At 50.9% G+C, this 24836-nt stretch overlaps 2 protein-coding genes across 3 annotated transcripts in view; one reads left to right on the top strand and one right to left on the bottom strand.

Annotated features, from left to right (window-relative positions):
* Positions 1-2414: 2414 nt before the first annotated feature.
* On the top strand, positions 2415-6488 carry GAL (galanin and GMAP prepropeptide). 2 transcript variants are annotated; one of them, XM_045558257.1, is made up of 6 exons: positions 2415-2432; positions 2765-2845; positions 3507-3561; positions 5146-5232; positions 5701-5778; positions 6226-6488. In XM_045558257.1, exons 2-6 carry the CDS (start codon positions 2765-2767, stop codon positions 6300-6302), a joined length of 378 nt encoding a protein of 125 aa, XP_045414213.1. In that variant the 5' UTR covers positions 2415-2432; the 3' UTR covers positions 6303-6488. The 2 variants fall into 2 exon arrangements, with proteins under 2 accessions (XP_045414213.1, XP_045414212.1); XM_045558256.1 differs by lacking the exon at positions 2415-2432 and adding an exon at positions 2534-2569.
* A 3770-nt stretch (positions 6489-10258) lies between these two features.
* Positions 10259-24836, bottom strand: part of TESMIN (testis expressed metallothionein like protein) — a 35339-nt gene continuing 20761 nt past the window's right edge. Inside the window, exons 7-10 of the mRNA XM_045558254.1 lie at positions 18184-18286; positions 13777-13914; positions 11528-11703; positions 10259-11283 (exon numbers count right to left, since the gene is read on the bottom strand). Coding sequence (XP_045414210.1) covers positions 11091-11283; positions 11528-11703; positions 13777-13914; positions 18184-18286 — 610 coding nt within the window. The 3' untranslated portion in view covers positions 10259-11090. The remainder of the gene's footprint in view (positions 11284-11527; positions 11704-13776; positions 13915-18183; positions 18287-24836) is intronic.

The following is a 24836-nucleotide window of genomic DNA, read 5'->3' as shown; positions in this document are numbered from 1 at the left end:
ACTTAACAAAGGCGGGATATGCGCCCAGTTTGTCTGCAGGGCTATTTCCCCCCTTTGAGACCTGAACCATGGCTCTACGGCCAGAGTATTCAGACCTTGGCCTGTCTGTGACCAAATTTTCTTTAGGATCTTGGAAAACACAAGAGAATCATGGATGCTACAGAGAAGCACATCTCTCTGCACCTGTAGGTTTTATATATTTGCAAGAAAAAGGATGACTTAAAGGCGATTTTTTTTAATAAGGAGGCTCTTATCAGATAAACTACCCTAAAGTTTTTTTCAAGCAAAAAAGGAAACAAAAAGAGTACATAGACGTAAGTGAAGGCAGTTGAAAGCTTAACAGAACATGCCCCATCTTCCCGCCCAGGACTAAGGGACGGGCTTTAAGTCCATTCTTGAATTCATCTCTAGGATTTGGGTTTAGAGTTTCTGCTCCCTCAAACAGACTAGGAGCCTCTGTGACAAAGTAAATTGAGAAAATAAGTGTAAGCAAGCTCTGGTACGATCCGGAAGAAGGCGCCTAACGGAAGGAGAGGCTGAGATTGACCAAGATGCACTATGCAGGGGATGGATCCCTCCTCGGAAGGAACACGAGAGTTCTGGAATGACAACAGGACTCACGTGAAGCCACTGGTCATCAGAGGTTGTGGCATTTCTCAGCTGGCCCCAGCCCCTGCCCACTCCCCGACACTATCTGCATACAAGGACACGGGGCCTGAGAGGGCGTCCCCTCACTTCTCTGCTGAGTCACAGAAAGCTGCCCTCTGCTCACCATGGGCCCAGACTGTCAAGGTGACAGCCCTCCCTCCTTCACCCCTCCAGTAGGAATACACTTCAGGGTTTACCTCAGGCCTCAGAAATCAGTCTGAGAGTCCCAGTCAGGGCCCCTGCCCCTCACTCTCCTCCCACCCCCGGCTGCCAGAAATAGGAGTGACCAGCAGTCAAACTGTGCCCCCGAGAACATCCCCACCCCTCACCCCCGTCAGGCCAGGAGTCTGTTCCTAAGACCCCTCCCCAAGCCAGGTCTCCTGCCAGCATGCCCCTGTCCTCCCATGAGCCAGAGCGGGCACATGGCGGCACAGGCGGGAGCCCTGTGCCTTCCTAACCAGCCAGCCGGCCTGGCCAGGGTGCCCGAGTCCTTCCTCACCTGTGTGGCTGTCTTGTGGGGCAGCCCCCAGTGTCTGCACAAAGACTAACGTGTAGGAGATGTGTAAGATGGCACCATCACTATGATAATCTGTGCTGCACCCTGTTGGCCCCAAGGGTCCCAGATGACATCAAACCAATCTAAGACTCAGCTCAGTGTGGGGGAGACCGTGTCCCCACTGTCACTGTTGTGGACTTTGGTGGTGCCCAGCCAGGCCGGGGGAGGGTCAGGCAGACTTGCAGTTGCCGGGCTCCTCCCTTTGCAGGAGCCTAGAGATGCCACACCTGCGTTTCTCCTGATACCCATGAACTGGGTGAAGGAAGAGCGTGGGTCTGTACCCTTCACTGCATTGTCCTTGGGCCTGGTGCAGCTCAGGAAGTGTCCTGGACAAGCCACGAGGGCCTTGCCACCTGTCACAGGACAGCCTCTTCCAGCTGCTGTGCCCACCTGCCCATCCCCTGGCCGCCTGCGGGAGTCCTGGCTGGTCCCGGCTCTGGACGCTGCAGGACCCACCCACTCAACCACCTCTCGACCCTGCTCAAAACACGCTCTTTCAAGCGGACCAGGGAGCTGGGACAGGCGCGTTGACAGGCGGAGCTACTAAGCCCGCCGCCTGTGTGGTGCACAAGGCCCACAGCCGCCACCCTGGGGTGGCCCAGCAGCCCCCGGCCCTGACAGCACAGCCCTGACTGATCGCTCGGTTGTGGCAAGACAGGAGGGGTCGCCGGGCACAGGAGGCGGGGAGCTCCTGCCCTCCCCGCATCGACGGCTCCCAGGCCTGAAGCCTCACTGCAGCCCTGGCGAGGGCAGGCGGGGCGCCCGGTGCCCCAGGACCTTGGACGACGGGACTTGGCTTGAATTGAGGGGTCGTCCCCGCCGCGCCGCGGACATCCGCGCTCAGCGGGCTGGGACCCCAGGTGGGGTAATGGGGTGGCGCTCTCCGCCCCGGTGGTGACGGGGCCGCTGGTTTGGGGGCTCTCCCGCCGGGTTTGGGGGTCTCTCCGGGTTTGGGGGTCTCTCCCGAGGGGTGCTGGGGGCTCTCCGCACCCCCCCCGGAGGATCGCGGTGGCCCAGGGACCCGAGTTCCCGGCACTCCCACCCACGCCGGCGCGGCGAGGCGGTGGGGGGCGGGCTCAGAGCCCGTGACGCGGCGGCCGCGGGCTTGCGGGAGCCGCATAAATAGCGGCGGCGGCGGCGGCGGCGGCTGCAGCTGCGACTCCGCCGCGGACACGTCGAGGGAGCCCGGCCCGCGCTTCCCGCCTCCGCCGCTCCACCGCGCCATGCGGTGAGCGCCCGGCCCGCCACCCCGCCAGCCCCGACCGGCCCCGCCGCCCCGACCCGTCGCCCCGCCGGCCCCGCCGCTCCGACCCGCCGACCGGACACCCCGGCCCCGACCCGCCCCGAGCGCAGCCGCTGCTCAAGGTACCCGCGCCGCGTCCGGCCCGCGCCCCTCCGAGGCCCCTCCCGAGCTCTCCTTTCCCGGCGGACCCTTCGCCCCGCGCCCCGGGCAGCAGCCGCCGGGGCACCGTCCATGCCGGAACCCGCGCCTTTCGCGGCTGCCCCGGCGCCCGGCCCGACGTGCGCCGCCGACCGACCCCGCCCGTCCCTCCCTTGCAGATGGCCAGAGGCAGCGCCCTCCTGCTCGCCTCCCTCCTCGTCGCCGCCGCGCTCTCAGCCACGCTGGGGCTCGGGCCTCCGGTAAGTGCCGGAGGGGACAGACGCCCGCAAAGCCGCGGCCCCTCCGGGAGAAGCGGCCGGGAGTGGAGGGGAGAGAGGGACAGCGGGAGACGGAGCGTCAGCTCTGCCGCCTGGGCCGGGTGGCGAGGCCGGCGGCGCGGGGAAGGACCTGCGCGGGCCGGGCCGGCCGGCCGGCGGGGTCGGGGCCAGAGCGCTAAGCGGGCCGGGGCTTCCCTTCTGGGTTCTTCCGCCTCCTGCTGCTCCCGGAGGGTAAAGAGGCCAAGCTCTAAGCCAGCGCCACCGGGAAAGTGCTGCGCTTCAGGGCAGCTCGTGGCAAGCCGGGAGGACACTTCGTTTCATCCAGTTCGGTAGAGGATCTGTCAGACCCAGAGGACCAGGTGTCATCAACATGTGTCCTTAGCATCACTTAAAAGCAAGTGGGGTGCACCGTGAGTTTGTGATCTCTGGCTCTGAAGTGAATTATTTGGTAAAGCAAGTAGTCCTATTTTCATGTCAAATGTAGTTTATTTAGGGGTAAATCTGGAATTTCTCGAGACTTCCAAAAGTACATGCGTCATTCTAATTCCTCTATGATACCTGGGAGCCTGGGTACCTTTCATTTAATATTCTCTCCGGGCACCGTCCTTGCCATCTGACACCCCCACCCTTTCTCCCATTCAAGGAAAAGGAAAAGAGAGGCTGGACCCTGAACAGCGCCGGCTACCTTCTCGGCCCACGTAAGTGCCGCTAGGTGCATGGCCTCTGACCCCAGCCTTCTGATGCCCATTGCAGCCGTGTTTGTTAATCCTGCTCTTTCTGAGATACGAGGAGCCAGACACCACTTTGATACATGAACATCCAGCTTTAGTCAATAAAGGGAAATGGGGGCATCTCCTCGAGCGAGGCGGGGTGGTTCCATGTAGGGTAACCAGCTGTTGACTTCAGTATTTTCAGGCCCCTGGGTGGCACCCTCTCCCATTCCCGGAAAGGCAGCCCCAGACCTCTGGTCAGCTTCCTCCTCCTCCTCCGCCCCTCACCACAGCCGATGTGCTCATTCCTGGGGGTTCTGACCTCATCTGCCCCCCATCTCTTACGCAGAGGGCACCTCATCTCTGTGTGCTCCTGGCCCAAAAGAAAGGAGGAACTCTTCAGCAAAACCTCCTCTCGGTGCTACTTTGGAATATTGAAAATACATTTATCAAGACTTTGAATCCTGAATTAGAAAACAAACTCATTTTTACTATCGTTTCTCTCTCTGTCGGGTTGGATCACTAGAAGCTGTACGTGTAGACTAGCTGTCAAAATACTTTACAACTTAATAGCATGCCTTAGCGTGTCCTGTCCACTAGGAAACGGCGACACGAGAATGCAGCAGCCGCAGCTGCACATTCGAGTGTGACTGTGCCTGAGGGCGCATCTGCAAGATCAGGTCACTTATAATTTCTCTACAAATTTAGGACCAAGGACTCTCTCTCTGGAAAAAGGAATTGACTTTCCTTAGTGTAGCTCACCGATGGCACAATCCACCCAGGCTAAGTAGCCAGGAATCCCGAGCTGTCCTCAGCCTGGTCCTTACCTCTCACCGCCAGTTCCCTTCCTCCACAGCCCAGAGCCAGCCTCCTCCCCACTCATGCCTCTGGGTCAGCGCCCTACTCGTCTCTCCTGGACTCCTGTGACAGCTTCTTAAGGGATTTCTCTGCTTGCAATAACAGTCTGCCCATTCTCACAACACTCCACACACACGCACATACACGCACATGCACACTCTTTCCTCTTCCTCCTCCTTCCTCTCCCCCCCTATTTCTCATCCCCCGCCCCGCTGCCTGGCTCCAATCCTTCTCCCACACAGCTGTCAGAGTGGTCTTTGAAAATAAAAATCTGATTCCATCACAAATTACAATTCTTCAGTGGCCCCTTGTTCTCAGGGATGTAAAGAGCCCCGTCCATCGTCTGCCTGGGAGACGCCCAACTCGGGTGCCCGCTTCCCTGGGACCTGGGTGCTCCTGCTGCACCAGGCACAAGCTCCTGGGCCCGTCCCGCTCTGCTGGAGCCATATGTTCCCTTTTCCAACCCCTTCTTAACTGGGCACCCCCTTCCGTCCATCTGTAGCCCAGCTTAAGAGCTGTGCAAACCGTCACAGTCCCTGTGGCCCTGGCGCATGTGCCCATGTTCTCGGCCCAGGGTCCGTGGAGAATCGCCTTCCCTGCTGTGGTCTCCATACTCTGACTTTATTTTTGCAGCCGAGTTGTGTGTGTGCTTTGGTTATAAGCAGCCACATGTTCAAACCACAGTAACACTCTGCTTCCCTCTCTGATCTGCAGATGCTGTTGACGGCCACAGATCATTTAACGACAAGCATGGCCTCACAGGCAAGCGGGAACTCCAACCTGAAGACGAAGTGAAGCCAGGTGAGAGGACGCTAACCCCAGGGGCTCTGCGTCACTTCACGTGCCACCGTCTCCCGGGTGCATTCAGGGGGTGGCAGTGGGTATCGGGGCACCTGCCACCCGCCATTTATAGCTGCAGCCCAAGCCTGGCCTGGCCACAGCTTGACTAAGATGATGCAACTTCACCACCCCTGTCAGCAGCAAGAAACAGAACAGCGAAACCCCAGAGGAAGCTTGGGGGACGGCTGCGGAGACAGCAAGGGAGTCCTGCTAGTCTAGGATGCTGCCGGGCACCGGGGCCTCCAGGAGAGGGGGCCTTGAACCAGGTCCCTCCCAGACCCTGGGCAAGGTCCAGGGGGAAGTGCATGATGCCCTGGGCCACTCGGGGTCTGTTTGATGAGCTCGCAGTGCCCAGCTCCTCCGTAGGATGGTGATGTCCTGAGACACAGAGCACGTGAAAGCTGTAAACATTCATCTTTTGTTTTCTAGGAAGCTTTGAGAGATCAATGCCTGAGAACAATGTTGTGCGCACGATAATTGAATTTCTGACTTTCTTGCATCTCAAAGGTACGTGAAATAATTACCAACTTAAAATTCCTATTAGAACACTGGACATATAAAAAGCCTATTAAGAAAGGATTCCATAAATTTCACTGGGAAGTAGCCAATGCTCCCTCTAAATACCAGGCCCTGCACTGCTATAGGTTAGGACACAAGGCACGTGACACTTGGACTGGCCGCAGAGGGCTGGGATTGCGGCATGGTCATGCCACTGACCCTTGAAGGGTCATCAGAACAACGTTGCTGCCAGGAAGAGAGTGGGCCTCGGGGTGCGGTTCACTCCCCTGGGCCCGTGCTTGTTGGCATGGTGACGACTGCTGTACCACGAGCCAGATTCTTTGCAAGCCATCTCAAACTGCGTTTTGTAAGCACAGTAAATGAGCAGAAGCCTACTGTATTGCAGATTGTGATGTGTGTACCTTGTGTGCTTACGCGTGGCTCTTCCCTCCGCAGAGACCGGGGCCCTCGATGGCCTGCCCGACCTCCCCTCGGCAGTTTCTGTGTCCTCGGAAGACACCGAGCGCGCCTGAGGGGATGCCGTCCCTGCACGTCTGTGTGTTGTCATTTAAAGTCAAACTTTAAGATGTTGGATAATCTTATGCCAATTTATGCAGAGTAAGCCCGTCCTGTTCTCTTTGCCTTGATGCTGTGTTGTTATAATTTAACATCTTTTGTAATTATTTTATTTTGAGTGGCAAAATAAAAAATAGCAACTACTTGTGATTGTCTTACTCGCCCACACTGCTGTCTCATCACCACGCCACCAGTGTGTTTTGAAAGCTAAAGCTCGACAATAATCGTGTGTATTAGCCTCAGTATTAAACCCAAATTCCACCGTGGAGAGCATCTCTGAGACACCCTCTCTTGTTGCATGTCCGGGGAACACACAGTTATTCTAATATTAAGCTAAGTCCAACATAATTATGAAGGTGAGTCTGTTACTGCGACAAACAAAGGCACAGGACAGAGCCCTGCCCTCGTGGAGCTGCTGTCGTAGGGAGACGGGCGTGAAAGACGGCAGCCACGGATACGAGGCGAGTGCGTGATCTGGCGCTTGCGAGGGTGGAGGGTGCCGAGTGACAGAGCAGAGGTTGTCGAGGACAGGAGGGCCAGCAGTGAGCGCAGAGAGGGGGGTGGCCACGGCAGAAGGGTCAGTGTAGAATCTGAGCGATGGCACAGCTCAGGGTGAGCACGAAGATAACGCTGTGTGAAGGACAGCGTGTGGGAACAGCTCTCCTAAAGTGACAGACGGGGCCCTTTTGAGCAGAAGGAAAAAGCCCAGACCAGAAGATCCAAAAAGGAAACAGCTGAGGAGGGAGAGCCACGTAGCTCTTCCTGACGTTGAACGGTGACACGCAGGCCCTCTCCTGTTACCAAAGCAGCTTGGGACATGGAAGTGGGAGGTGTCCTACATGTCCCCCATGGGTAGTTCACTACCTGAGACCTGCTCCAAGGGACACGAGCCCTTGCTTCCCACCCTCTGCTTGGTGACACTTGCTGGTGCTAAACACGCCCTCCCCCTGCCACGGGCCGTTCCCCAGGCTCCCCCCGGCTCCGCACGCTCCTGTGGCCTTGAGTCTCCCGCGCTTCAGCCCCCGGCATCCACTCCCAGCTCGGGTGCAGAGACGCCACCCACCTGTTGGTCTAAACACCTGGGCCACCCTTCACTCCCTGTCCTCTCACCATGTCATTTACCCTCCACATTTCCTTAATTCTCTTTCTCTCCGACTGGAGTGGGCACCAGGACCCCTGAAGACTCATCAGGACACAAGCCACCACGCCCCTCCCCAGCATGCCAAGTCAGGAGGGCTGGGTGGGCCAGAACTGTTCCCAACAAGCTCCCTGGCGCTGCTGCTGCTGCACTAGGGCCACAGCTGGGCTACTCGCCCCAGCCCTCTGCCCGCAGCCCGTCCTGCCCGTCCTGCCCGGCCCCCTCTAGCCTTGGCTCCTCCTGTCCCTGGTCTCCTGCACGCAGCCCTCCAGACCCCATCGGCTGCAGCTGCGGCCTGGCCTCGCTCACTGAGGCCTTCGCATGCGTCCCCCACAGGACTCCACTCTGGGGTCACCCTGTCAAGGGTGCCCTTCCTGTTCCTCTGCCCCCGGCATGTGTGGCACCCCCCTAATCAGAATGCTTGTCACTGTAATTCTGATGGCAGATTTCTCTCTCCTCATGACACCGTAGCCCCCCGAGAAAAAAGCTTCCTGAAGGAGCAAACAGATTAATGACATTGTGCTGAGCTCTGGGTTCCCAGGGTGGCACCTGGCACGCAGGAGTCCCCCGAGCCATGTTTGTGGACTGCCACGGGGCCTGGCCTCTGCACAGACGTGCAGCTCCACAGCCGGTGGTTACAGCATCTTGGGCCCCTCCTCCGACTCCATCCTCTACCTCCTTCTCCAAACCTTTCCTTCCCTTCAGGAATAAATGGTGGCAGAGTCGGGGCAGGCAGGTGGTGGCAGCTGGAAGGTGAGCAAAGGGAAGTGAGGGACAAGGAGCCTTTGTGGTACCATTTGCTGCCCAACTAAGTGAGGGGTGAGGTGACTTCTTCCCAGAGGGGACACGGTTGGAGCTGGGCAAGTCAGTGGCTAACAGTGGTGCTTGTTATCAGGGGAAAGTGTTTGCCAGCCACCTGGGGAAGTGAGGGCTCTACAGACAGTCCTGAGAGTAGCCATGATGCCTAACCGGGAGGTGGGAAAGTGTTGAGGTTATTCACCTTGGAGGAGGCGGCCGTCTCCATCGTCAAAGCTGACCAGCAGCAGAGCCTGTCTCCTCCTCACCCGCGCTGTCTACAGCCAAGGGCAGGGGTGGCGAGCCCCTCCCCTCTGCCCGCCCAGAGCAGACGCCATGGTGATGCTGCCTGCGGCCCAGCATGGCCAAGCTGGGCGGGCGGACGGACCAGGCTGAGGACGAGCCTTGCTCTCAGGTGTCCCTGGAGGAAGGAGGAGAAGCACTGAGAGGAGGGGGAGAGGGTACTGCCAGCCAAGGAAATCCCAACACCAGGGTATTAAAGTCTGAGCAAGATATAAAGGATCACAGCTGATTATTTTCTAACATCCAGCCCATGAAACTTTTGCTTTTATTACAGTGCAAAAGAGAGATTCTTGGCCGGGCACGGTGGCTCATGCCTGTAATCCTAGCACTCTGGGAGGTCGAGGCTGGTGGATCACTCGAGGTCAGGAGTTCGAGACCAACCTGAGCAAGAGCGAGACCTCGTCTCTACTAAAAATAGAAAGAAATTATCTGGCCAACTAAAAATATATATAGAAAAAATTAGCTGGGCATGGTGGCGCATGCCTGTAGTCCCAGCTACTCGGGAGGCTGAGGCAGGAGGATCGCTTGAGCCCAGGAGTTTGAGGTTGCTGTGAGCTAGGCTGATGCCACGGCACTCACTCTAGCCCGGGCAACAAAGTGAGACTCTGTCTCACAAAAAAAAAAAGAAAAGAAAAACTAGCCAGGTGCAGTGGTGCACACCTATATTCCCAGCTCCTTGGGAGGCTGAGGAAGGAGGATAGCTTGAGCCCAGGAGTTCAAGGCTGCAGTGAGCTATGACCATGCTACTCCTGCACTCCAGCCTGGGTGACAGAGTGAGACCCTGCCCCCCCCCAAAGAAACCCAAGACACAGGATAACCAAAGTTCTGAAAACTAAAGACACACTGCCTTAACCGGAACCTGCACGCCGCTCACTGACCACAAAGGGACGCCAGCCTGGGACTGGCAGGGAGAGCACAGCATGCCCCGTGCCACCTGGGCAGGACAGGGGAGTGTGTGGTGCCCCCGGGGCACCCCCTATGCAGCAGGATGCCCATCAGCCCACACCCCGCAGGACATTTCAGCCTTGGACTAAGCATTGAGGCCTAAGCCCACCCTGGGTCCCAGCGCAGCCTGCCAGGGTGCTGCTCACGCTCACGGTTAGGAGGGCTGCCCACAAGGGGCCGGGGCAGGCGGCTGCAGCTACACAGGGGCACGTGGTTTTTTTAAGTGTAGCTACCAGAAAATTTAAAATAACCCATGTGGCCGCAGGTATTGCTGTTGGCCAGCGCTGCTGACAGGGACACCAGAAGGAAGGCAGCCCCCCAGGAAGCAGCTCACAAAGCCCCCATTTCCGGGTCACCTGCCAGCCCCCTTCCTGCTGGGCGCTAGATGTGATGGACTGAGAGCACAGCTGGCTGACAGCGCCACCCTCCCGCCATGCTTGTCTGTAGCTCTGGCTTCCAGGATCACAAGGGGCTTGCACAGGAGAAGAATCAAGTATTTCTTTCCCCCTGTGGTTCCCTGTCAGAACTAGGCCACTCCAAACGCAGCTCTACAAAATGCCACTCACCCCTCTGCTCCCTGCTGCCTCCTGGCCGGGCGCCAAGCCCTACAGCCAGAGCTCCTCCTGGGTGGCCGGCACCATCACCGAACATGGAAACGTGGAATAACAGCATTTCAATATGCATCAGGGTGGGTATGCATAAGATGAATATATTTTCAGTTAATTACAACAATTGAAGGCGTCGGAAATTTTTATTCATCTTTGTTTTACAATAGAACCAAAAGAGTCAACTTAACAATCTTACCTGCTGGTTTCTGCAAGCTAGTTATTTTAACAATATTTTACAAACAATATTAATATTATAACAATAATTATGGAGCCGTCAATTGGATAATATGATTTCCACAATTCAAATAGAAGCACATGACAAACTAGGTAACTTTAAGTCCCGTGACTCAGGACACTCCTGCTGCCAGCCTGGCCAGCGTGGCCACTGCCGGTGTTTTGCGCGGCCTCAGAAAGGGCTGAACGTGCAACTCGGGGGAACGTCTACACTACAGAAATCCTTCGGATATTCAGTAGTTCTCTAGGGATTCTAAATTACATCATAAAAGACCATCCGAAGAACTTATTTCTAAATAATTTGAAAAACAAACAAACAAACAAGAAACCACTAGAGTTTTTGTGCAGGCAGCCTCGAGAGGAGAAGTCCCCGGAGGGGATGAGTCAACAGGCGTGAACTCTCCCCAGGGCCCGCTTCGATTCCATCACTCACGCGCACCCAGACACTCTCTCCAGACTACAGGAACCCAAGCTCGCTCCTCCCGGCCAGCCAAATAATGCTCACGTCAGAGTTTTCCTCAAAAAAAGGGAGTTTCTGTCATCACATCCTTCAGAGAGCTCCGTGTAAACTCAGCAGGCCCACGATGCAGAGGGAGCCTGGCTTTAACCACGCAGTCGTTGCTGCGGACCTGGCCTCGTGCCAGGACAACCTTGCTAAACTCAGCCTTCCCTCAGAATGCTGAGAAAAAGGGACATGCGTTCGCATGTTGCTACACTGTACTCTACTCAGTTTTCAAGCCCTTGGATTTAAACTCGATGTGGAGAATCTGTGACAAGCACCTTCCAAATTCCTCCAGGATCATCTGCTCCGCCAGGCACTGGGAGCACTGCTCTCTCTCTGCCTCCTCGCCCCGGGCCAGCAGGCAAGCGCAGGCGGCCTCCACCACCTCCCAGGAGATGCACGGGGAAGGTGGCCTGTCGGAAACAGACCAGTTAACGGCCATGCGCAACACCTGGCTGTTTCCAAGCACAGTGCCTCGAACATCCAACAGAGCATTGCTGTCCGTGCTATTTCAAAGGAATGGCTTCCCTTCCTCCCGCCCCTCATACTCACCCCTGCAGACTCACACACTCTTTCCAGGGCATAAATTGCCTTTAGCTCTCCTCTCAGATTAACCTCTATTTCCCCTAGTAGGAGGGGTTAGTTCAGAGTACCTACCTATCTTTTCTGAATTTTGGAAGTCCTGAAAATTTAGTTGGTGACAAATGATGGCTGCCTTCCAGATCTCCGTTCTCCACATAGTTTGGCATGTTTATTAGAGTTTTTCGTTCTGGACTTTCTTCATAATTTTTGCAACCAATGCATTTGCAAATAGAAGAACACATAATTTTGGCCTGGTAATATAAAATGCTTCAATAAAATTAGGTTGCCCTATGAGTCATCGAAAACTGACAAGTCCTACATGAACCTTAAATAATTCTTTGGTTATATTTGCTCGTGTATGTGATCTATAAATTTTATTTAAAAAAAGCAGATGCCAAGAGGAATGAATGACAGTGATGTGACAGAGCAAGGTACATCTCCACGTGCTGTTGCTGTGGGGACACAGTGGTCCTGCTGACAGTGGAGTGTGAGTCCCGAGCGGAGGAGGGGGTGGCTCTCCCTTCTTCACTGGGGAGCCGGCAAGCTACTTCATCTGACCCTTGTTTTGAACCAGGTGGGCCCTGGCTTCATGGTTCTCTCTCACCGCGGGAGGGTGCTGGGCGGGTGCTACAGGTGCAGGAGTACAGGTGGGGAGAATCTGAAACCTACCTGAGGGCAGGCCTGGGGTTGGGAGTTCTTGGGAAGACTCTCCCTGCCTCCTCGTGGGTGGATTCTGTTTCTAGCCTTTCCTGCCCGGTGACGCTCTGGGCGCTGGGGCATCCAGCTGTACACAGCAAGCCCACTCAGGCCCAAATCCCAGCTCACGCAGGCCCTAGGGGCAGCCGACAGCTGGCACTGCCAACCACTGTGGTTTTCGTTTTCCTCTTTCCTTCATTCCCCAGGGATCTCCCAGCTCAGAGACGCATCTCCACGGGTATCTGTTGTGTTTATCTGCACCTCTGGGTGTTTTGAAGCAGGAGGTTTTTCAGGATTTCTAGTCTACACTAACGCCAGAGACTAAAAGACGGTGCTGTCCCTCTCCCCTTGGCCTGCAGGTCACGGGGGCCGTGCCCAGCACAGGCTCGGCCTTGGCAAGTGGGCCGAGCCGCTGTTTCGTGGCAGCCAGGGAAGGCGCCTTGCAGAGCAGAGAGGAGGTGCTGTGCGGACCTCTAACAGTGCTTCCGCCCGGGTGAGGCCATTCACTTTTTCAATTCTTTACCTCTCTGTAATATTTTTTGCTGTATTTTCAAAATCCTAGCTGGGGATTGCTAAGTCCGCCTACTCAGATCTTTCAATGTATGTCCCCAGAAGCATGAGGGCTTTTCTGAAGCCTGACCTTCCATGACAACCTTTGAAAAGTAAAATTCACAGGTACCCCCAAAAGACCTCAAGCAAACAGAACGAGAGGCTTTCAAGGAGGGTTTTTTCCAGTGCTTCACTGATAGGGCCCAAGGGTTCCCTCCCTTTCCTCTTTCCTTTCCTTCAACACAAAGAAAAATAGAAGAGGGAGATGACAGAGGCGCAAAACCAAAGAGGAGAGCGCGTCCCTCTACTGTCATTAAATCTTTGAGAAAAAGAAAAAGCTTTTGTCTAAGACTTGATCTGCACCTCGTTTTGTGAGTGTCTATCAGCTCAGGCCGACTGTGCACTCTGGTCTCTGCCCGAGTTGTGAGCCAGGGAGGGGCCACCCCCAGTCCAAGTGCCCAGGCAAAGGGACACCTGCAGACAAGCGCCTCGGGACTGACTGTCCTCCATGGCCCCAGCCACAGCGTCTTGGCTCTGCTCAGGGAAGGAGAGGCACAGCCCCAGGAGCCTCCAAAGCACGGCCACGCGGGCTCCGCACAGAGCTCACAGCTGCAGAGGGCAAAGCCACAGCAGGGGCGCCCTCTGCTGGCCACTCGGGTGGGCTCTGGGAGTGCAGCCTGCTCCGGGAGGGTTCATAAAGCTGAGCTCACATCCGAGAAATTAATTCAGATTAATACCAGCACCCTCTTAGAAACCCTAGGAAGAAGAAAGTAATTATGTTTCTCTTTTTAAGTTACAGTAAAGTTTTTTTTTTTAACCACAAAAGAAGTTACTTAGGTCAAAATATTTACCTGGGTTTTTTTTTTTTTTTTTTTGGTTTTTTGTGTGTGGGGGGTGGGGGAAGATTGTTTTTGTTTTATTTTGAGATAGGATTTCGCTATGTTGCCCAGGCTGACTCGAACTCCTGGGCTCAAGTGATGCTCCTGCCTCAGCCTCCCGAGTAGCCTGGACCACAGGTGTGCCCCCACGCCCAGCTTACTTTGGTTCTGTTGTTTCCAACACCGGGGCTTGTTACTAACCTCGTAGCACTCACAGTAATTCTTAAGGCAGCCCGACCTCTTGCAGTTGCATCCTTTGTTGTGTCTGGGCTTCACGTCGCCCAGTTTTCCTTTCCCAATCTTTGGCTGGAAAGCTTCTGGGTTCCTATCAAGACATGCCTAAGACAGAAAGTGGGAAACTCCATCAGGATGTATTTATTATTCAACAAAATGTTCAACGAAAGGCTTCTCATACGGATTCAGTTGCTTTAGAGGGAGCCACAGTGAATCTTCTCACATAATTAAGGGGGTATATCCCTCCTTGTTTTATTTCATTTCCACAAGTAAAGGTATACTGTAGCCATGGTTTCTTCAGGCTTTGCTTGTTTTCTGGGTTTCAAAGTCATGCATATTCACTGTAGGAGGGTAATGGATGCTAAGATGCAAAGGCAATCCCTGTCTCCGTGTGGACATATCCCTCCCAGCCTTCCCCGGTTTCCTAAGCGAGTGGAGATCACGGTATTGTACTAACAGCTCGCACTGCCTGAACACGATTGAACATACCATATCCCAGGCATCTTTCTATATGACTTATATGTATATATTCTCTCTTTAATCCTCTCAGCAACTTTGGGAAGTAAAACTACTGTTTCAGCCTGAGCAAGAGCGAGATCCCCATCTCTACAAAAAATAGAAAAATTAGCCGGGCATGGTGGTGCACGCCTGTAGTCCCAGTTACTCCCAGCTGAGGCAGGAGGATCGCTTGAGGCCAGGAGTTGGAGGTTGCTGTGAGCTAGGCTGACGCCACGACACTCTAGCCCAGGTGACAGAGCAAGACTCTGTCTCAAAAACAAACAAAAAAACATACATACGAACAAAACTATACCCTTATTGCTGTATTACAGATGAAGAAACCGAGCACCGAGAGGTTCAATAGTAGATGGTAAGTGGTAGGATCCAGATTCCAAGTCCCCATGTGGACTTCAGAGTCCAGGGACTCAACCAACCACTGGGCGGTGCCTTTCTCATACAATACATACAACTTTTTTTTTTTCCAGAGACATTGTGTCACTCTGTCTGACGCTGAAGTGCAGTGGCACAATCACATCTCAAGGCAGCTTCAAACTCCTGGGTTTACGCGATCCTCCCACCTCAGCCTCCCAAGTGGCTGGGACTACAGACACATGCCACCACGCCCAGATAAGTTTTAAATTTTTTGTAGCAACGGGGTCTTTCTATGTTGCCCAGGCTGGTCTCAAACTCCTGGGCTCAAGAGATCCTCCTGCCTTGGCCTCCCAAAGTATTGGAATTACAGGCATGAGCCACCAGGCCTGGCCAACACACAAAACTTTTTATCCTGGTTTGTTTGTTTTTATTTTTTAATCTGTTTATCTACTATTAATATCTATGTATACATACAAATGGATACATATCTTTAAATACAAAATGATTCAATGCTTTTTGTAAAACAGAAGTCACAGCACAAATCCTTGTCTTCCTTTCCCCGTCCTGAGGTTAACAGTTGGGGTCTGTGCTGTCCAACGCCACAGCCACTAGCACACTGCCATCGTTGCAAAAAGTCCCACTGGACAGCACTGGTCTGCAGTGGGGAGATTTTATGTGTTTTACTTACTACTGAAGTACGACAGGCAGTGAGCACACACATCTGCAGCTGTCGCATGATGAACGTGTGCACATGTGCATGCCTGTGTGACTGCCACTCCGGTCAAGAGAGAGGACAGTCCAGCCCCACAGGCTCTGTTGTGACCCCTCCTTACCAGGGCACCCCCAATGGGAACCATTATTCTGACTTTGAGAGCTTTAGATTTGCCTGTTCTGGGATGTCATGTGGGTGGAATCAGACAGCCTATACTCTCGCGTCTGGCTTCCTCCTTCAACATAATGTCTGTGAGATTCATCCACACTGGTGCACTTAGCTGTAGTTCTTTCTTTTTCATTGTGTTATATTCCATTGTATGATATACTTCCATGGATTTATCCATTCTAACATTGACGGACATTTGAGCTGTTTCAGTTTTTGGCTATTATGAATGAAGTAGCTATGAATACTCTTATACAAGTCTTTAGACAATTTCGATTGGGTATATTTTTAGAAATGAAATTCTTTGGTCATAGTATAAAAGGTTTAGCTTTAGTAGCTATTGACAAACAATTTCCCAAAGTGGTTGCACCAGTTTATATTCCTATCACCAATGCATGAGAATTTCAACACTTTTTAATTGTTTCTACACTTCTAATTATAGATTGTGTCCTTTACCCATAAGTAAAATGTGACTATTTGAAGTTTACATGCATTATAATTTTCTTCTAGCCAGGTCCTATGGATCTGGAGATACCAAAATTGATAAGATATTTTCAACTGATTTAAACATAATTCAAAATGGGAATGAAATTATTTTAGAAAAAAATAAGTTGGGCGCAGTGGCTCACGCCTATAATCCTAGCACTTTGGGAGGACAAGGCTTGAGGTCAGGAGATCGAGATCAACTTGAGCAAAGACCCCATCTTTACAAAAAATAGAAAAATTTGCCAGGCGTGGTGGTGCAAGCCTGTAGTCCCAGCTCCTCGGGAAGCTGAGGCAGGAGGATTGCTTGAGCCCAGGAGTTTGAGGCTGCAGTGAGTTATGATGACACCACTGGACTGTACCCAGGAGACACAGAAAGACCCTGTCTCAAAATAAATAATAAAATAGACCACCCATGGTACAATATAATTTTGTTCTATTTGTACAGGATAGTCTCAACTCTCCAGTTATCGGCCCTCAATTTCCCTTTGTAAATTAGAGAGCACCAGGGAGTCTCCCTGGAGCAGGTTGACAGCCCCAAGCCTAACTGTCCCTCCTTTCTCCCTGATTATCTTTTGTGCCTATAGAAAGGGATAAAAACTGCAAGCTCCTGCATATAGCCTTCAGCAGATTGGCTGTAGCAACCTTTTTCCCCTTTAGGAAAGCCTAGATTCTTCCTCTCACCTGGAAGCCAAGGAGTATAAAATTTTAAAGATGTAACATCTCAGTGCTTGCAGCCCGTCCTCTGCTTACAGTGGATTTGCTATACCTTTTCAGGCTACACTGTTGCAGCTCAAACTTATCTGCTATATAATATGAGCCAAAATTTCTAACCACTGTGAACTAAAATAAAACCTTAAGCCCCCCAGCTGACTGAATTGACTCCCCTTTCTTGGCCAAGGGCACCCCCTCTTCAAAAAAACCCTTCATGCTGGGTTGCCAGCCGTGAGGAGAAGGGAGGTCAGACATTTGAGTTGTTATACCCTGTCCCTTTTAAAGTTATTCTCTGTAAGATAAGACACAAAATCATTAACAAGCCTAAGGCCATGTAAGACAAAGGTCAAACCCCACCTGCTGGTCATCAATTTACTTAACAAATCACTTGAGTCCTGGTATATGGCCAATGGCTTATCTCTGCTTAACAGACTTCCTTAACTTTCTTCCTTCCAAGCCTATAGACAAAGCTTCATTTCTTTGACCAATTACAAATGAAAGAATCTTTTTTTTTTTTTTTTTACTATTTTTTTTTTGAGACAGTCTCGCTCTGTTGCCCAGGCTAGAGTGCCATGGCGTCAGCCTAGCTCACAGCAACCTCAAACTCCTGGGCTCAAGCAATCCTTCTGCCTCAGCCTCCTGATTAGCTGGGACTACAGGCATGCGCCACCATGCCCGGCTAATTTTTTCTATATATATATTTTAGCTGTCCAGATCATTTCTTTCTAATTTTAGTAGAGACGGGGTCTTGCTTTTGCTCAGGCTGGTCTTGAACTCCTGACCTCGAGCCATCCTCCCGCCTCAGCCTCCCAGAGTGCTAGGATTACAGGTATGAGCCACCGCGCCTGGCCCAATTACAGATCAAAGAATCTTAAAACCCACCTATAACCTGTAATCCTCTGCTTCAAGATGTTCTGTCTTTTCAGGCCAAACCAATATATGACTTCCATGTATTGATTTATGACTTTATGTGTAATTCCTGTCTCCCTAAAATGTGTAAAACCAGACTAACCCAGCCACAGTGGGACTACTTGCTCAAAGTTTCTCTGGGCCATGGTCACACATATTCAGCTCAGAATAAACCTTTTTAAATTATTTTATGGTTTGGGTTCTTTTCCATTGACATCCCCAAATCAAGACAAAGTGGACATTTGCATGTTCTTGAATCAGAACCTTCCTAGACCCTGCTGCATCTCTGAAGCCTTCCCACACTGGTGGGGAACAAAGACCTTTCTCTGCCTACTGCTCTCATAACAACACCGCCCCAGGCCAGTACCCCACCTGCAGGAATAGTCATATCCAATGTATATTTGTCAAAACTCTGGGTTTTTCCAATACTGAAAGTAGGAATCTCTGGAGATTATTTTATGAACATCTCAAGTACTTTTAAATGCTTTTTAAAATGCATATATTTAATGGAAATTTATTACCTTAATGGCTTTAAAACGTTCTATTTCATGACGCAAATTGTTGCAACAATTATTACAATTGCAGTTGTTGCAAAAGTCCCCACTGGCAAAGCAATCACAGTACCTGCGAAGAAAGCAACAGAGTGAGTCCCAGGCACAGCCAGCATCGTCAGTACGTGAGAACAAGAGCACACATGCAGGAAAAAAGCCAGCCAAACTGCTGCAGTCAGAAACCTTTTGTTTAGAAGATTCTGACTCTTTTTTATATGGAAACTAGATCAGCTGGGATGATGTTCTCCAGTGACTGGAAAACAGTCACATCACAGAAACAGAACAGCCCAAAGGAAAGAAAAACTAGTTAAAACTGTCGGTTTCATAATATAGGATTTTGCAAAGCAGAACAATTTCCTGGAAAACGTCCATGGCCATCGATCGTCCCTGGCCCCCAGCTGCCCTCTGCCACTTCCCAGGAGCACAGTCAGTTGGTGGGTGGAAGCGGCAAACGGTGAAGAGCCATTTCCCCACCAGCTGTCCCCATCCACCCAGCTCGACTGAAGGGGGTTCATGTCTTGAACAGACCTTGACTAGGAGTGAAAACTAAGGGGACCTGGAGGTCAAGGCTTGATCTTACTTTCATTCCATGCGTGGGGAAAGGAAGTGAAAGGCAGAAGAAATGAACGAACGAGACGACTGCTGTCACACGTCTTTGTTGCTCATGAATTGGGAGCCTACAGGAGCGCTTGTGAGGGGCAGCGCTGGGAGCTCACTGAGCCCCGCGCTTCCTGGGGTCATAAAGGCCGAGTGGCCGTGCTGGGCACCCCGCTCCGTGGGTTTCCCTGGGAGAAAGAACTGCCAGTGCTCGCGGCCGTGAAATGCCTCACGTGCTCTTATGAGACGCCTGCTCTCGCGCCGCACACCTCAGCCCGGGTAGGGTGACGCCTGCCTGAACTCACGTGACAATCCAGTATCAGGGCCAGCACTCCTCATGTCCTACCACCTGCACCCCACAACGGCTGTGGGAAGCTCGTCAGCCGCTCCACAGTGGCAGTTTGTGACCAGAGAAGACCCAGAGAAGCCCTGAGAGCATGGCTCATTGAAAAGTGCTGCCAACCCGTTTTTCACATCAGCTCTGCCACCAGCTCCCCATGGTACCTGACATGGGTTATTCGTCAGTCGGCTTCTCACACTGTGAGAGGGAAATCCGCTGCCTAACCTCGCACTCTCGAAGTGTCGCAGCGGGAAACCCTGAGCTCACGAACGCGGACGTGCTTCCGACGGAGTGTCGCACGAGGCCGCGAGGGCCTCTGGCCATATCGTGGGCCAGACGTCTGTAGAAACCTCCCTTTGATAGAATCCCAAACACAATTCTTTTCATACATATTATTTTCCCATTAAAAAAAATATTTTTAGTGCATGTCAAGCCAAAAGGAGAGTAAAAATCATCAGAGGCCGAAAGGATAGGAAAGTGTGGATCCAGAGAGGTGAGTTCTGTAGCTGCGAAATGTCCCGGGGCAACTGCCGACCCTAGTGACCCAGAGCTTGGATTCCAATGTGCTACTCATACAGGAGACAAGAGGTACAGTCTGGGCCACAAAAGGTGGGGGGAGCAGAACTGCCGTCTCCCGGTAAGTCACCAAAATGGTGAACACAGGGAAAGTGAGAGCTGTTCCTTTGGCGACACACATGCGAATCTGCAAGAAAGCGGATATTGCAGACATCAAGGGAATGGCACTGTTCAAAAAAGCATGCCCCACAGGTGCCACCGTGGCAAACCTGAAAGAGGCTACAGTGTTACCCAGTCTGCTGCTGGCACTGTTATGCACAAACTAGGTAAGGGCAAGGTTCAACGCGACTACGAAGCACATTATGCGCTCTAAGAGCCAAGACAGCTTCCCGAAACGCATGGAAGAAATGATCAATAAAGAAGGATGCCAGAGAAAGGTACCAGGGAAAGGTACCTGTTCACCTGGAGCACCAGCCTGCTCCTCCCAGAGAAGCTCACTTTGTGAGAACCAATGGGCTGCTAGAACCTGTTCCCTATGAATTAGTGACATAATAGGTGTAAAAACAAACAAACAACAACAACAAAAAAAACAAAACCTCCGGGCTGTAAAAATGTTTGTCTTTGTTAAGTAGAAGTCTGGTGTCCCCTCCCCAAAGAAATATCTAAAGAAAAAAAAAAAAAAGTGAGTTAGACCAAAGATCCCCATAGACAGTATAGTTCCCTGAAAGGTGAACTCCCCAGAGAGTGAGTTAGAAACAAATCCACTCCAGAAGAGGAGAGAGCAGAGATACATCTCTCTCTGGGAGTGAAGGAGAAACAAGAAGGTCTCCACCGAGCCTTCCTAGCCACTAGAGTGGAGAGGAGGGAAAGGGTACAATGGCAGAGGTTTGCAGGCTGGAAAGCACAGGGGGAGAGCTAACTGACTTGCAGACTCAGAAATGCTGAGCCTTAAGTTAGCAGGAAATTGCTGTGAAGCAACTTCTGAAGCCTCTGGAATTGGTGGCACCAGCTTCCTCTGCAGTGGAGTGAAGGTGAGTGAGAGAAGAGAAGTGTTTGAAATACTATTGAGGTATGAGCTCTCAGACCCCTGGTGACTGCCCCTCACCACCACGGCAAAAGACGTTATTACTCTCTGGGGTAAAGCAATTAAGGCCTAGAGTATTACAATGAACAAAAGAAGGAAGAGTGAATGTTCAGACCCCCATGTTTCTTCTCTTATTCAGCTGTTAGGATTCTAGCAGGAGATTGGAAAAGGCTTCTTTGAGGACTCTGACCAGCCCAAGAGAAAATATCTACAAAATCTGACATTGAGTCTCCCAATAAAAATGGCTTATTGGCATCACCCTATGGGGAAGCCACAGTGAGCAAGCCCTACCAATGCATCAAAAGTCTCCCAGGCAGCTGGCCCTATTCTTAAATATGAGCAGAGTGCCAGCCAAAGATCAGCAGACATGTTAAGAAATTTTCCAGTATGAAAGACAGAGGCTCCAAGAAACAGAAACCATGCATGGAAAAGAAAACTGGGAGGAAGATGGCATCGACAACCTTAGAGAGATCAAGGAAGGTTACTGAATTCATGGAACAAGAAACGATGCTAAAAAAATCACTCAGAGTATGAAAAAAGATATTTTAGAAATAAAAAAGTAATCACAGAGATTTGCAAGACTTAACCGAAGGTATGAAAATTAGAATCAAAGAAACAAAAAAAGTAAAAAACAATAGAAGAAAGAAAAAAGTAGAGGGTCAGGCCAGAAGGCCCAACATTTATGAAAAAAGAGTTCCAGAAATATAAAATTTTAAGAATGAAAGGGATAAAATAATTCGAGAACATTTCCCGGAACTGAAGGACGTGGGTTTCCAAGTAAAAGGGCATGCCAGGTGCTCAGCACAGCAGGTGCAAGAGACTCAAATCAAGGTGTAGTGCTATTAAATTTTGGAGCACTAGGAACAGAGAGATGATCCTATAAGGCTCTAGAAAGGATAAAAACAGGTTTCGTGCAAAGGATCAAGAAAAAGAATAATGTTAAAATTTCAGGCTGTGCGCAGTGGCTCACGCCTGTAATCCTAGCACTCTGGGAGGCCGAGGCAGGAGGATCACTCGAGGTCAAGAGTTCGAGGCCAGCCTGAGCAAGAGCGAGACCCCCGTCTCTACTAAAAATAGAAAGAAATTATCTGGACAACTAAAAATATATATAGAAAAAATTAGCCAGGCATGGTGGCGCATGCCTGTAGTCCCAGCTACTCGGGAGGCTGAGGCAGGAGGATCCCTTGAGTCCAGGAGTCTGTGGTTGCTGTGAGCTAGGCTGATGCCATGGCACTCTAGCCCAGGCAACAGAGTGAGACTGTCTCAAAAAAAAAAAAAAAAAAAAATTCAATAGCAACACTGGAAACTAGAAGAAATGCAGCAAAGCTTCAGGGAAAATCATATCCAACCTGAAGTTCTACTCCCAATCTGAATTATCATCTAAGTGTGAGGATAGACTAAGACATTTTTAGACATGTAAGATCTGAAGAAATTACCTCCCATGCACTGTTTCTCAGGAAGCTACTGGAGAATGTCCTCCACCGAGATGAGGCGGTGACTCCCATCAGGAAGCTATGGGATCTAGGAGCCAGGCCACCGAACACGAGGGAGGTGCCCGTGAACCCCATGGCATGATGGAGAGGGAGGGTCCGAGAGAGGAACTGGCCGTTTCTGAGTGGGACAGGCTGGCTGGCTCCCTCAAGACCAGACCGACAGTACCTACCCTGTCCGAGCATGTTGAGAGGACAGTGACACAACCAGAGGAGAGTTCAGGGTTAAAATAGTGTTACGCACATAGAAAACTGAGTACTAAATATTATACTAACTTGAAGGAAAAGGTAAAGAAGTACAAGAAAGAACAATTAATGAAGGCTTAGCAGGGACTAGAGTGTTCAAAGTCATAAAATAGAGGCCAGGCATGGTGGCTCAGGCCTGTAATCCTAGCACTCCGGGAGGCTGAGGTGGGAGGATCGCTCGAGGTCAGGCGTTCGAGACCAGCCTGAGCAAGAGCAAGACCCCATCTCTACTAAAAATAGAAAGAAATTATCTGGACAACTAAAAATATATATAGAAAAAAAATTAGCCGGGCATGGTGGGTGGCGCATGTCTGTAGTCCCAGCTACCCGGGAGGCTGAGGCAGGAGGATAGCTTGAGCCCAGGAGTTTGAGGTTGCTGTGAGCTAGGCTGACGCCACACCACTCACTCTAGCCCAGGCAACAGAGCGAGACTCTGTCTCAAAAAAAAAAAAAAAAAAAAGTCATAAAATATAAATACTTAGTAGTAATCTAACCAAGTACGGCTGAAGTCTGGGTACGGGAAATGGGTGTGCTGGGAGGGGGCTATGTGTGAGTGGGGAGAGGAAACAGAGCTAAATCCACATCTTCCACTGTGAAAACACAACAGATCATGCCAAAACTGAAAAGCCAAGAAGTAGCCATTCAGTTCTATTATTTAGATTTATGGAGGCAAATATTAAAAGTTTCAGTTAAAAGAGTTGAAATTTTCTAGGGAGCAGAAAATAAGGAACAATTGTCAAAGAATTGCTATTTTTTGCCACAAGCCTTGCATAATTATTTGTCTCTTTACACTGTATGTGTGGCTGGGCATGGTGTCTCATGCCTATAATCCCAGCACTTTGGGAGGCTGAAGCAAGAGGATTGCTTGAGGCTAGGAGTTTGAGACCAGCCTGGGCAACATAGCGAGACCTCGTCTCTACAGAAAATTTAAAATTAGCCAGGCATGTGGCATGCACCTGTACTCCTAGCTACTTGAGGGGATCATTTGAGTCCAGGAGTTCAAGGTTACAGTGAGCTATGATTGTGCCACTGTATTCCAACCTGGGAGACAGAGGAGACCCTGTCTCTAAAAAATAAATAAATAAACTATGTGTGTGTATAATTTGGATAAAAATAATAACTAAACTGAAAGAGTGAGAGAGAATAAACTAAAAGATAAGGAAATTCATCGAGATGCAGCACAAACAGGCAAAGAGATTTAAAACACACGAGAGGGCAAGAGGAAGGGTCAGTAGTTAGCAGGGCTAACGCATGTCTGGAGAGTGCTGCAGAAGGGGACAAGAGAGAAAACAGGAGAGAGACATCTTTGGAGCGAGAGTATCCATGAGTTTTCCAGAACTGATGAAAGTTGTGGATGCTCAGATTTAAGAAACCTAATGAACCCTAACAGAAAGATAAATAAAAAGAAAAACCAAAGACAAAAAGAAAATCTTAAGAGCACCAGAGAGAAAAGATAGGTTGACAGCTGATTTCTTGTTAGAAATAACGAAAAACAGCAGAATATCTTCAAAGCACTGAGGGGAAAACTCAGTCTAGGATTTTACACCCAGTGAAACTATGTTTACTCACCAAGGTCCGGGCTAAGCACATTTCTTTTCTTGCTTTACACGCTTTTGTGTAAAGTATTTTATTAACTCTCATCCCTTTAACTTTATATTGAAGATTTTTAAACCCATTTTCACCAAACCTGCTCTCTCTCCCAGCTCCAGACCCTAAAATCCTCATTTTCTTTCTCCCCAAACATCATGCAAGGGTGGGTTGTCCACATTTGGCCTTATCATTCCTCATCTCCCATTCCATTCCTTGACCTATTGCTTTCAGATTTTCTTCTCCCTTCCATGGACTCTCAAAGGCAATCAGCCATCTCCTTATTGCAAAACCCAGGGATCTCTTCACCAAGCCTGAGCTCTCAGCGGCTTTGGACTCTATTCCCTTCCAGAACCACACTCCCAGCTTCCCATCAGAAATCTCCACCTCCAGCTCAACGTGCCACGCTTCCACTCACAATCGTCTCCCGCGTCCCTCACCCTGCTCAATCTGCTCTTTCCCCCTGTGCCTTCCCTCCAGTCACGGTCTCACCAGCCACCCACGAACACAACCCCTGCATCAGTTCTGACAACTGCCTTGCTCTCTTCCCCACAGCCAAGGGGTTACCAAGTCTACTAATTCTGGCTCAGAGATGTCTTTTATTAATTTTAATTTGACACAAATAAATTACACTTATTGTAGAAATTTTTTAAAATACAAATAAGCAAAAAGAAACAAATTACAATCACTTAGAATCTCACTCCCTAGAGATGATCGTTTGGTGAATATAGTTCAGATTTTTCTGTAACATATTTTTATTTAA

The sequence above is a fragment of the Lemur catta genome, chromosome 7 (assembly GCF_020740605.2).
Source record: "Lemur catta isolate mLemCat1 chromosome 7, mLemCat1.pri, whole genome shotgun sequence".
NCBI classification, from domain to species: domain Eukaryota; kingdom Metazoa; phylum Chordata; class Mammalia; order Primates; family Lemuridae; genus Lemur; species Lemur catta.
This window is presented reverse-complemented; position numbering and strand designations above follow the sequence as displayed.